The sequence below is a fragment of the Oncorhynchus gorbuscha genome, unplaced genomic scaffold (genome assembly GCF_021184085.1).
Source record: "Oncorhynchus gorbuscha isolate QuinsamMale2020 ecotype Even-year unplaced genomic scaffold, OgorEven_v1.0 Un_scaffold_2223, whole genome shotgun sequence".
In the NCBI taxonomy this organism is placed as follows: domain Eukaryota; kingdom Metazoa; phylum Chordata; class Actinopteri; order Salmoniformes; family Salmonidae; genus Oncorhynchus; species Oncorhynchus gorbuscha.
This window is the reverse complement of record NW_025746792.1, coordinates 48,783-62,500: the sequence shown is the minus strand read 5'-3', so window position 1 is coordinate 62,500 and position 13,718 is coordinate 48,783. Positions and strand designations below refer to the sequence as shown.

Sequence of the window (13,718 nt, the reverse complement as noted above, 5' to 3'; positions counted from 1 at the left end):
AGGGGGACCTGGGTTTGGGATCATTTTTCTCCACTGACGTCTGTGACCCAACTATAGCAGCAAATCCTGCCGTCCAGCCAATTGCCTGTCTCCTTCGTGTCTGTGTGTGTTTAAGTGTGTGTGTTTGCGTGCGTGCGTGCATGAACTGTGTGTGTGTCTGCGTGCGTGCGTGCATGAACTGTGTGTGTGTCTGCGTGCGTGCGTGCAATGAACTGTGTGTGTGTCTGCGTGCGTGTGTGCATGAACTGTGTGTGTGTCTGCGTGCGTGCGTGCATGAACTGTGTGTCTGTCTGCGTGCATGAACTGTGTGTGTGTCTGCGTGCGTGCGTGCATGAACTGTGTGTGTGTCTGCGTGCATGAACTGTGTGTGTGTCTGCGTGCGTGCGTGCATGAACTGTGTGTGTGTCTGCGTGCATGAACTGTGTGTGTGTCTGTGTGCATGAACTGTGTGTGTGTCTGCGTGCATGAACTGTGTGTGTGTCTGCGTGCATGAACTGTGTGTGTGTCTGCGTGCATGAACTGTGTGTGTGTCTGCGTGCATGAACTGTCTGTGTGTCTGCGTGCATGAACTGTGTGTGTGTCTGCGTGCATGAACTGTGTGTGTGTCTGCGTGCATGAACTGTGTGTGTGTCTGCGTGCATGAACTGTGTGTGTGTCTGCGTGCATGAACTGTGTGTGTGTCATGAACTGTGTGTGTGTCATGAACTGTGTGTGTGTCTGCGTGCATGAACTGTGTGTGTGTCTGCGTGCATGAACTGTGTGTGTGTCTGCGTGCATGAACTGTGTGTGTGTCTGCGTGCATGAACTGTGTGTGTGTCTGCGTGCATGAACTGTGTGTGTGTCTGCGTGCATGAACTGTGTGTGTGTCTGCGTGCATGAACTGTGTGTGTGTGCATGAACTGTGTGTGTGAAACTGTGTGTGTGTCTGCGTGCATGCATGAACTGTGTGTGTGCGTGCTGCGTGCATGAACTGTGTGTGTGTCTGCGTGCGTGAACTGTGTGTGTGTCTGCGTGCGTGAACTGTGTGTGTGTCTGCGTGCGTGAACTGTGTGTGTGTCTGCGTGCGTGAACTGTGTGTGTGTCTGCGTGCGTGAACTGTGTGTGTGTCTGCGTGCGTGAACTGTGTGTGTGTCTGCGTGCGTGAACTGTGTGTGTGTCTGCGTGCGTGAACTGTGTGTGTGTCTGCGTGCGTGAACTGTGTGTGTGTCTGCGTGCATGAACTGTGTGTGTGTCTACGTGCGTGAACTGTGTGTGTGTCTGCGTGCATGAACTGTGTGTGTGTCTGCGTGCGTGAACTGTGTGTGTGTCTGCGTGCATGAACTGTGTGTGTGTCTGAACTGTGTGTGTGTCATGAACTGTGTGTGTGTCTGCGTGCATGAACTGTGTGTGTGTCTACGTGCATGAACTGTGTGTGTGTCTACGTGCATGAACTGTGTGTGTGTCTGCGTGCATGAACTGTGTGTGTGTCTGTGTGCATGAACTGTGTGCATGAACTGTGTGTGTGTCTACGTGCATGAACTGTGTGTGTGTCTGCGTGCATGCATGAACTGTGTGTGTGTCTACGTGCATGAACTGTGTGTGTGTCTACGTGCATGAACTGTGTGTGTGTCTGCGTGCATGAACTGTGTGTGTGTCTGTGTGCATGAACTGTGTGCATGTGCTGCGTGCAACTGTGTGTGTGTCTACGTGCGTGAACTGTGTGTGTGTCTGCGTGCATGAACTGTGTGTGTGTCTGTGTGCATGAACTGTGTGTGTGTCTGTGTGCATGAACTGTGTGTGTGTCTGTGTGCATGAACTGTGTGTGTGTCTGTGTGCATGAACTGTGTGTGTGTCTGTGTGCATGAACTGTGTGTGTGTCTGCGTGCATGAACTGTGTGTGTGTCTGTGTGTGTGTCTGTGTGTGTGTCTGTGTGCATGAACTGTGTGTGTGTCTGCGTCAGTGTGCTGTGTGCATGAACTGTGTGTGTGTCTGTGTGCATGAACTGTGTGTGTGTCTGTGTGTGTGTCTGTGTGTGTGTCTGCGTGCATGAACTGTGTGTGTGTCTGTGTGCATGAACTGTGTGTGTGTCTGTGTGCATGAACTGTGTGTGTGTCTGCGTGCGTGAACTGTGTGTGTGTCTGCGTGCATGAACTGTGTGTGTGTCTGTGTGCATGAACTGTGTGTGTGTCTGTGTGCATGAACTGTGTGTGTGTCTGTGTGCATGAACTGTGTGTGTGTCTGTGTGCATGAACTGTGTGTGTGTCTGTGTGCATGAACTGTGTGTGTGTCTGTGTGCATGAACTGTGTGTGTGTCTGCGTGCATGAACTGTGTGTGTGTCTGTGTGCATGAACTGTGTGTGTGTCTGCGTGCATGAACTGTGTGTGTGTCTGCGTGCATGAACTGTGTGTGTGTCTACGTGCATGAACTGTGTGTGTGTCTGTGTGCATGAACTGTGTGTGTGTCTGTGTGCATGAACTGTGTGTGTGTCTACGTGCATGAACTGTGTGTGTGTCTGCGTGCATGAACTGTGTGTGTGTCTGTGTGCATGAACTGTGTGTGTCTGCGTGCATGAACTGTGTGTGTCTACGTGCATGAACTGTGTGTGTGTCTACGTGCATGAACTGTGTGTGTGTCTGCGTGCATGAACTGTGTGTGTGTCTGTGTGAACTGTGCATGAACTGTGTGTGTGTCTGTGTGCATGAACTGTGTGTGTGTCTACGTGCATGAACTGTGTGTGTGTCTGTGTGCATGAACTGTGTGTGTGTCTGTGTGCATGAACTGTGTGTGTGTCTGTGTGCATGAACTGTGTGTGTGTCATGAACTGTGTGTGTGTCTACGTGCATGAACTGTGTGTGTGTCTGTGTGCATGAACTGTGTGTGTGTCTGTGTGTGTGTCTGCATGAACTGTGTGTGTGTCTGTGTGCATGAACTGTGTGTGTGTCTACGTGCATGAACTGTGTGTGTGTCTGTGTGCATGAACTGTGTGTGTGTCTACGTGCATGAACTGTGTGTGTGTCTGTGTGCATGAACTGTGTGTGTGTCTACGTGCATGAACTGTGTGTGTGTCTGTGTGTGTGTCTATGCATGAACTGTGTGTGTGTCTGTGTGCATGAACTGTGTGTGTGAACTGTGTGTGTGTCTGTGTGCATGAACTGTGTGTGTGTCTGCATGAACTGTGTGTGTGTCTATGAACTGTGTGTGTGTCTGTGTGCATGAACTGTGTGTGTGTCTACGTGCATGAACTGTGTGTGTGTCTGTGTGCATGAACTGTGTGTGTGTCTGTGCATGAACTGTGTGTGTGTCGTGCATGAACTGTGTGTGTGTCTGCGTGCATGAACTGTGTGTGTGTCTGTGTGCATGAACTGTGTGTGTGTCTGTGTGCATGAACTGTGTGTGTGTCTGTGTGCATGAACTGTGCATGAACTGTGTGTGTGTCTGTGTGCATGAACTGTGTGTGTGTCTGCGTGCATGAACTGTGTGTGTGTCTGTGTGCATGAACTGTGTGTGTGTCTACGTGCATGAACTGTGTGTGTGTCTGTGTGCATGAACTGTGTGTGTGTCTGTGTGCATGAACTGTGTGTGTGTCTGTGTGCATGAACTGTGTGTGTGTCTGTGTGCATGAACTGTGTGTGTGTCTGTGTGCATGAACTGTGTGTGTGTCTGTGTGCATGAACTGTGTGTGTGTCTGTGTGCATGAACTGTGTGTGTGTCTGCGTGCATGAACTGTGTGTGTGTCTGTGTGCATGAACTGTGTGTGTGTCCGTGTGCATGAACTGTGTGTGTGTCCGTGTGCATGAACTGTGTGTGTGTCTACGTGCATGAACTGTGTGTGTGTCTACGTGCATGAACTGTGTGTGTGTCTGTGTGCATGAACTGTGTGTGTGTCTACGTGCATGAACTGTGTGTGTGTCTACGTGCATGAACTGTGTGTGTGTCTACGTGCATGAACTGTGTGTGTGTCTGTGTGTCTATGTGCATGAACTGTGTGTGTGTCTGTGTGCATGAACTGTGTGTGTGTCTACGTGCATGAACTGTGTGTGTGTCTGTGTGCATGAACTGTGTGTGTGTGAGATTCGAGGAAGGGAAGCGAGGGAAATGATATCCTTTTCAACTGTTTAATTAACACTGTTGAATCTCTAGACATTTGTGACAGTACTTCTATGACATCCCGTCTCTGTCTACATGTACATGGGAGATAATGACTTTACATAGAGTAAAACTACATTAACAGCCACGGGCATTTATTTGCTTCAATCACTGAACACAACTGGCGGTTATTAGAGACAGGTTTCTATTTGAGCCAGGCGTCCATTTCCTTAACGAACACATCTTTTGCTCAATAAAATGTTGAAAAGACAAAGATGTTGCTTTCCTTAATCTTCTTTTGCATAATCTTTACAGCAATTCACTTAAACCTGTCATTTATTAGAAACCGGTGTTTATGTACTGAAATATATAGTAGACTGCGTTTGAATTACTGTTACAGTGCTATTTGGATTGTTGGATTTGTTCAGACATTTCTTGATTTCTTGTTGTTTTGATTGATTTATTATCATGTGTGTTCTTGCATAACATTTTACTACATTGCTAGGAGCTAGAAACATAAGCATTTCTCTGCACCCACTATAATTAATTAATAAGGCCCGAGTAGGTGTGGTATATGGCCAATATACCACAGCTTAGGGCTGTTCTTCTTAGAACCACCCATCCCGGATCCTGGAGAATTGTCATCAGCAACGCTGAATAGCTTAGCGCCACAGTCAAATAATATTACTAGAAAATATTCATATTCATGAAATCACAAGTGCAATATAGGAAAACACAGTTCAGCCTTTTGTTAATCCACCTGTCATCTCAGATTTTGAAATTATGCTTTACAGCGAAAGCTAGGACCGGGAGTAACAATAGCCACCTCTCTCTTTTGCGCACAAATCACTCTGAGAGCTCCCACCTGTCCACTTACGCAATGTGGTCATTCATGCTCATTCTTCAAAATAAAAGCCTGAAACTATGTCTAAAGGCTGTTGACACCTTAGGAAGCCAACAGAAAAAGGAATCTGGTTGATATCCCTTTCAATGGGAAATAGGGATGCATAGGAACACAGGGATTTCAAAATAAGAGTCGCTTCCTGATTGGATTTTTCTCAGGCTTTCGCCTGCAATATCAGTTCTGTTATACTCACAGACGATATGTTTACAGTTTTGGCAACTTTAGAGTGTTTTCTATCCTAATCTGTCAATTATATGCATATTCTAGCATCTGGTCCTGAGAAATAGGCCGTTTACTTTGGGAACGTTATTTTTCCAAACATAAAAATAGTGCCCCCGAGCTTCAAGAGGCATTGCAGAGTGCCTGGATACAGCTCTTAGCCGTGGTATACTAGCCATATATCACAAACCCCTGAGGTGCCTTATTGCTATTATAAAATGGGTCACCAAAGTAATTAGAGCAGTAAAAATAAATGTGTTGACATACCTGTGGATTACGGTCTGATATACCATGGCTGTCAGCCAATCAGCATTCAGTGCTCGAACCAACCAGTTTATAACATCTGCTAAACTGTGCATGCAACCAATAAACTTTGATTTTATTTGAAATATGTGCTGATGCCAGGCTATTAAAAGGGACAAGTGGCTATTTGAGACTTAATTGAAGTTTTACAGTTTAAGGGTAGTTATTATGAGCCGTCCTCCTCTCAGCAGCCTCCACTGGTGTAGTTAAGGGTAGTTATTATGAGCCGTCCTCCTCTCAGCAGCCTCCACTGGTGTAGTTAAGGGTAGTTATTATGAGCCGTCCTCCTCTCAGCAGCCTCCACTGGTGTAGTTAAGGGTAGTTATTATGAGACGTCCTCCTCTCAGCAGCCTCCACTGGTGTAGTTAAGGGTAGTTATTATGAGCCGTCCTCCTCTCAGCAGCCTCCACTGGTGTAGTTAAGGGTAGTTATTATGAGCCGTCCTCCTCTCAGCAGCCTCCACTGGTGTAGTTAAGGGTAGTTATTATGAGCCGTCCTCCTCTCAGCAGCCTCCACTGGTGTAGTTCAGGGTAGTTATTATGAGCCGTCCTCCTCTCAGCAGCCTCCACTGGTGTAGTTAAGGGTAGTTATTATGAGACATCCTCCTCTCAGCAGCCTCCACTGGTGTAGTTAAGGGTAGTTATTATGAGCCATCCTCCTCTCAGCAGCCTCCACTGGTGTAGTTAAGGGTAGTTATTATGAGCCATCCTCCTCTCAGCAGCCTCCACTGGTGTAGTTAAGGGTAGTTATTATGAGCCATCCTCCTCTCAGCAGCCTCCACTGGTGTAGTTAAGGGTAGTTATTATGAGACATCCTCCTCTCAGCAGCCTCCACTGGTGTAGTTAAGGGTAGTTATTATGAGCCGTCTTCCCCTCTGCAGCCTCTGAGTGGCCTACTTACAGTTTTGACTTAAAATCTGCATGAAAATCTACGGTAAGACTTGAAAATGTCTGTCTATCAACAACCAACTTGACAGCGTGTAACGGATTTCCTAGTCTTCGTCTGAAGAGGTGTAGCAAGGATCGGACCAATATAACTACGTGAAATGGAAACGAAACAGTCCCGTGTGGCACAAACACTGACACAGGAAACAATCACCCACCAAACACCCAAAGAATATGGCTGCCTAAATATGGTTCCCAATCAGAGACAACGATAAACGCCTACCTCTAATTGAGAACCAATTCATATTCATGAAATCACAAGTGCAATAATAGGAAAACACAGTTCAGCCTTTTGTTAATCCACCTGTCATCTCAGATTTTGAAATTATGCTTTACAGCGAAAGCTAGGACCGGGAGTAACAATAGCCACCTCTCTCTTTGCGCACAAATCACTCTGAGAGCCCCCACCTGTCCACTTACGCAATGTGGTCATTCACGCTCATTCTTCAAAATAAAAGCCTGAAACTATGTCTAAAGGCTGTTGACACCTTAGGGAAGCCAACAGAAAAAGGAATCTGGTTGATATCCCTTTCAATGGGAAATAGGGATGCATAGGAACACAGGGATTTCAAAATAAGAGTCACTTCCTGATTGGATTTTTCTCAGGCTTTCGCCTGCAATATCAGTTCTGTTATACTCACAGACAATATTTTTACAGTTTGGCAACTTTAGAGTCTTTTCTATCCTGCAATATATGTGTCAAAATAATTTACTTTTTATCCTGAATACAAAAAAATACAAAACTGTTATTTGGGGCAAATCCAACATAACACATCACTGGGTACCACTTTCCATATTTTCAAGCATGGTGTTGGCTGCATCATGTTATGGGTGTACTCGTCGTCAGCAAGGACTGATGAGTTTTTCAGGATAAAAATAAACTAAATGTAGCTCAGCACAGGCAAAATCCTAGAGGAAAACCTGGTTCAATCTGCTTTCCAACAGACACAGACAAATTCACCTTCCAGCAGGACAATAAACCTAAAACACAAAGCCAAATCTACACTACCAAGACATGGCCAAATCCACACTACCAAGACAACATGGGATGTTCCTGAGTGGCCTACTTACAGTTTTAACTTAAAATCTGCATGAAAATCTACGGTAAGACTTGAAAATGTCTGTCTATCAACAACCAACTTGACATCGTGTAACTGATTTCCTAGTCTTCGTCTGAAGAGGTGTAGCAAGGATCGGACCAATATAACAACGTGAAATGGAAACAAAACAGTCCCGTGTGGCACAAACACTGACACAGGAAACAATCACCCACAAAATACCCAAAGAATATGGCTGCCTAAATATGGTTCCCAATCAGAGACAACGATAAACGCCTACCTCTAATTGAGAACCAATCTAGGCAACCATAGACCTACATAAACACCTAGATGGAAACAACCCCATAAATCTACAAAAACCCTAGACAGTGAAAAAACCTTGATGAGACAAAAAGCACACATATCACCCATGTCACACCCTGACCTAACCAAAATAATTAAGAAAACAAAGAATACTAAGGTCAGGGCGTGACACAGCGCTTGAAGAATTTAGAGAATAATGGGCAAATATTGCACAATCCAGGTGTGCAAAGATCTTAGAGACTTACCCCAAAATACTCACTGACTTACTTGAATTGCTGCCAAAGGTGTTTATAACGTGTATTGACTCGGGGGGTTAACACCTATCTAATCAAGATATATTAGTTAACAACAAAAAAATCTTGTAGATGTTTTTTACAATTAAATCCATTTTATCCCCATTTTGTAACATAACAAAATGTGGAAAAATTCAAGGGGTGTGAATACTTTTCTTTGTCTGTTCTTGAACAACGTACAGTGCGGTCCAGCACTTACAAAGGACTTATATAAATGTATTCCATTGTTCTCACCTCGTTGATTACTCTTGTCATGTTTCTGTAATGATAATAATACTACATAGGATTTTAATAGCACTTTTTTCCCAAAGACGCTTTCTTGTGGTAGAAAATATGCTCTAATATTACATCAAAACAGCCCAAAAAACACAGAGTATCGAATGTTGGTGTAATGTGAAAAGTGTTAGAAATGTAAACCATTTTTCTTACCTCTTTGGCTTTCCTGTGTCTGTCCTTGGTGTCCCTTTCTCGGTCTCTGTCTCTGTCCTTGTCTTTGCCCTCATCCCCATGGTGCGAAGAATACGACACCGTTCTCCAGTCCCGTGGTGAGTTGGCGATGCTCGCCACCTTTGACTCCGTGGCGCTGTTCTCCTCATTGAGTGAGCGTGACGACCTCCGCGTGAACATACTTTTCTTAATTGCCTTGACCCTCAGACTCTCACTGTCTGAGCAGCCCCACTCCACTGATCCGTTATCCACCTTGATGTTGTGGCCTGTTGTGTGGCACTGAAAGACATGGGGCGAGAGGTTGGGGTCGGGGTGAAGGTGATCTGGGGTGGAAGTGGTGGCTAAAGCGTTTTCGTCCGGTCTCCCGTTGGTTTCGGGTTCCTGGATCTTCTCGTCGAGTTTGGTGAGCTTGGAGAGCACCTGCGAGATCTCCCCTCGGACTCCGGACAGAGACTCCAGCTTCTTCTCGATCTCACCTATCCTCATAACAAGCTTACACACGCTCGATTTGAGCTCGTCGTCCGTGTTCTCTAGGGAGTGAAAGAGGCAGTCCAGCTTGGACTTGGCCAATTTGACCGTGTTGCATTCGGGTGAGCTGTCGCCGTCAGACTTCATGGTCACCTGAGAGAGAGATCCGATGCTGTTGTAGCACGACGATTGGATGACGCCCAGTGAGTCGCACACGCTCATGTCGTCAAGGAAGCGGAAGATGTCACTGATGTCATCGCTGATGATCTCAGAGTCCTCTTCCGAGTGTTTGCACGAGTGCCTCTCTCTCTCGACGTATTTTGCGTGAGCGGCGGCATAGTCTTTTAGCTTCCTCTGTTCGGCCTGCTCCGTTTGTGTCCCTATGCTGGACGAGCTGTCTATGTTACCTCCTTGAAAAGACGTACTGTTGATGCCTTTCTCTTTAAATCTTTTCCCAACCTCTCTTTTGTCGACACCCACCCCGGGACCGCACGCCATTGAAGACATATCCTTTGTTTTCAACCCATTGGTTTTCTTTGCGAACCCTGAAGGGGAGGCCACCACTTTCTCTTTAGCACACTGAAAGTGCTGCTCATTCTCTTTATTGACTACATTGTGGCGATGGTTGTCTTTCAGCGGTTTCCCATTCAGAAATGACCTCTCAAAATCCGGTGGCCCTTCTTCAGCATTCAGACTCAGGCTTTTCACAGGCCAAATTGGCTGCTTCCCCGGCCTAGCCGTACTTCTCCGTGTGTTCACACACTCTGTCACTGTCGTTGGCCCGAAATACGTAGACGCTTGAAGGTCGTCCAGACTCTCGTGCTTCGCTCGCCGTTTCTCCTGAATGGGTGAGTTCATAGTAGGCTCAAAGTAGGGGTTACTGTAGGGCAGCTCGAAGCTGTGGTTGAAGAATGTGGCAGGTTTGTGGAGCTCTCTCCGGTGGTAGCCTCCAGTTGCCCTGATGTTTGGTTTGCACTCTGAGGTGATGACCTATAATGACAATGGGGTAACATTTCATTAAGTTGCTCTTAAACATTATGGTAATATTGTATTGTTTGGTTCTAAGTCAAGCTGATAAGAATATCTGTTAACTGACTAAAACCTAAAGGTAATAGTTTCAGAGAAATTTGGTAGTTGTTTTGAGCAATTTTTGTTATTTCACAAGTGATTTTGTCGTTGTTGTTACAGACTCATTCACTTTTACAACAACAACATGTTAATACACTGTTGTGTTAACACATCAGTCAAAACACCCTGCATTATCAAATCAAACAAAGAAAGAGTCAAACTAAGCATAAAGGTGCTGGATGTAACATTAACTCAGACCAAGCCTTTCTAGAAAGAAATGTGTTTTATAGATTGGTTATTCTCACTGATGTCCATTGAGACATTTCCATTCTAAGTGACATAGGCTATACAGATGTAGGATCTTCATTTGATCACTCTTTGTTGATGAGACTTTTCCTGTGCCAGAGGAAATGCAGATGACCTTCATGATTGACATAAGTTCATTAAAAACCTGCACTAACGGTTATATTAACAGTATTCCACTTTTCATGTAGCCTCATTTTGACCAATCAAGCAACATTATGAACTAAACGTTGAAATCCTGTTGTTGCGGGATTATATTTCTGCAACAATGCAGGTCTAATTAAGATCCTACATCTGTAGATCTATGGACCAGTTTCAGGAAGTGGGTAGGTACTGTTTTATCACTTTTGTTTTGTCCTTTAGGTTTCTTGTGCTTTTCTTTGACATTTAGATGGTAAGATTAGCAAACAACGGCACAAATACTTACAGCTAGCACCGTTTAGTAGGAACAAAACAACTCAGAACATGGCACAATGTAGCTGACCACATATCACAGTGAAAATTAGATAGTGATAATTGATAACAGATGGTTAACAGTGGAGGAGGCTGCAATGGAAATCAGTCTGACTGTATCTTCAATGTTTGTTTTTTCATGTATTGTTGTTTCAGTGTAGTAATGGGACAACATTAAATCTCAAACTTGTTGGGGGTACTTCCAAACAAATATGTCAGGATAAGTATTGTTGCATAATGAATGATATGCAAATGCTTAATAAAAATAAATAAATAATATAGAATTAAAGACCAGAGACACAGACCTGTGGGGAGAACGCTAGCAGGTTGTGAAAATCCTCCTTGAAGATGTTTCTCTTCTGGACACAGGAGTGGACAGAGAAGGGCTCCGTGTGGTTGATGTGTTGCAGGGACTCCTGGTCTGTGGTGGACTCACTGTCAATGTCTATGGGAAAGTAGGTGCTCTGCATCTCACAGGGTGGCGATGGAGGACTGCAGCTTGAGTACTGGGGCAGGTGCTGCAGCTTGTCTAGCGACGCTGCTCGACATTTTAGATCCTTGTTTACGCCCAATAGGAACTTAGGGTCCGAGGTCGGGATAAACTGTGGGCTGCAGTTGGATTTCGAGCTGGCGGAGTGGGAATGGGGGTGTGGGCGGGGGTGGGAGGAGTTGTTTTGGGACATGGGGCGATGGTGGGGGTGGTGACCCGCCCTGGAGGGTTGATAACCTCCGCCCCTCTCATAGTCCTGGTACTTATAAACATCAGTGTCGGACCTACATGACTCAAACGACTGGTTCTTGTGGAACTTGGGCCTCGGTGGTGCCATTGGGAACTTATCTTTGGCGATCCCCCCGTTCATTTGGATTAGGTTAAACATAGTGACGATATCCGCTGCCACCATGAGTTTCTTAGACTGCTGGTCCTCAACAGTACATCTCATCTTGTCTTTGAAGAGAGTGGCAGGGAAGGCTGGGTCCAGGCAGGCTGTGTAGAACAGAAGGCTCCGTAGCTTGGCCAAGTGGACCAAGTCAAAGCGGGCACACAGGGACTTACAGAGGTCCTGGTAGGACACACTACTGTGTTTAGTGTCTAGTTCCTCCAGGATCCGGACTAGGAACAGGGAGTACTCTGGTAGGGGATCCATGGCATGTGGTGTGGGATGGAGCTAGACGTTGATATCCTCGTTAATCGCCTATTCTTTAAGTATACTGTACAGGGGATGCCATTGAGATGGAACGTCTCAAATACAAGGGAGACCTGTCCCCCTTATGAGAGAGATAGGAGGATGACCCTGAGAGAGAGAGAGAGAGAGAGAGAGAGAGAGAGAGAGAGAGAGAGAGAGAGAGAGAGAGAGAGAGAGAGAGAGAAGAGAGAGAGAGAGAGAGAGAGAGAGAGAGAGAGAGAGAGAGAGAGAGAGAGAGAGAGAGAGAGAGAGAGAGAGAGAGAGAGAGAAAAACACAGCAGAGAGAGAGAGAGAGAGAGAGCAAGATATTGACTATTGGACAATCACATACCACAATCAAAACATAGCCAAACATTGCAAGTAATAATAATCATGAATATAAGGTGTTACATCCCATGTTATTATCCCAAAGCAATAGTTATCCCTGTGCATGTGACTAATAAACGAATCTAATGATCACGTCTATTTGTGTTATTGTGAATAAGACAGAAATTAAATGTGGTAATAGTTTGGAGAAGGCTTCACTCTTTAGATAGGGATCAGTAAAGATTGGTTTTCATATTAAATTAATTCCAAAATATATACTATCAGGCAGCTGCTATTAAATGTATATAATTTTCAGGAATATTGAGTAGGCTACGTTTTTGTCATTGTATACCCACTAGATTCAGTTCAAGAACTCTAAACAGTGTCGTTCCTCAAACAGAAATGGATATACACACCGTCATAATTTGCATAACCTCAGATTCACCGCTGAGTACTTCGAAACAGAGAATAAAATCCATATTCTAGTTCTTCACTGGCGCGCGCGATCATACGGTACATAACCAACAAAGGGACAAATAGACTCACCTAACGCACGATTCCATTTGCTCTCATCCGAGTGAGCATTCAAAAGGTATAGATTCCTCAAAGTCATCAAAACAAGGCGGCAGCAATGCGAAGTTGACGCACAACATTCATTCTTCAATTGAACCATACACCATAATATACATTCCAGTCGGACAACGTAGTAAATAACCAGCCAAAAGATCCGATTCGATCCCCAGTCACTCCCGTTCGGATAATCCTTCATTTATCATATTTTGTATTGTATTCCAATAGGTGGACTATGTCTTCACTCCGGGACCGGATTTGCGGTAGCTGTTGGAACCGAGCTGTCGGCGTTCTCACGCGCGCGCGTGGGTGCTAAAAAGGCACCCAGTCGGCTTTGTTTCCACCTAGAATGACGTAATTACACCTTAGCACCAACTGCAAGTCAAGCACAGCGATGGAGACTATATATTCATATTGATCATTATCCTGTACATTATTCACCATATGGCGTGTTATAGGCAGTACAACATACAACATGGCTCATTCCTAATGTGTCAGAGTTATGTGTATACATTCCATTTAAAACACCGTACGATCGTTTTTCTCTCTGTTAAATGCGAGGGGAAACGTTTGAATGTATATGAATCATACAACACAAAGTAGTGTATCTGGTTAACTGTGCACTGGTGTGACGTTATATATGCGCGCCTGCTGCAGTGGGGTGTATTCATGGGATGCTAAGGGAAGACGCGATTTCCCAAATATTTAACCAATAAAAATGATAAAATAATTGATTTCCTCTCTGTCTTTTCATAATTTTCGGTCAATTCGCATGTGCCTGAATCTCACTGGAAAAATTACCAGAGCGAGGGACACAGCACCGCTATG

At 45.0% G+C, this 13,718-nt stretch overlaps 1 protein-coding gene across 1 annotated transcript in view; it reads right to left on the bottom strand.

Moving 5' to 3' along the window:
- Positions 1-13,177, bottom strand: part of LOC124025297 (major intrinsically disordered Notch2-binding receptor 1-like) — a 27,617-nt gene extending 14,440 nt beyond the window's left edge. The window contains exons 1-3 of the mRNA XM_046338858.1: positions 12,867-13,177; positions 11,136-12,122; positions 8,521-9,996 (exon numbers count right to left, since the gene is read on the bottom strand). Coding sequence (XP_046194814.1) covers positions 8,521-9,996; positions 11,136-11,975 — 2,316 coding nt within the window. The 5' untranslated portion in view covers positions 11,976-12,122; positions 12,867-13,177. The remainder of the gene's footprint in view (positions 1-8,520; positions 9,997-11,135; positions 12,123-12,866) is intronic.
- Between the last annotated feature and the right edge of the window lie 541 nt (positions 13,178-13,718).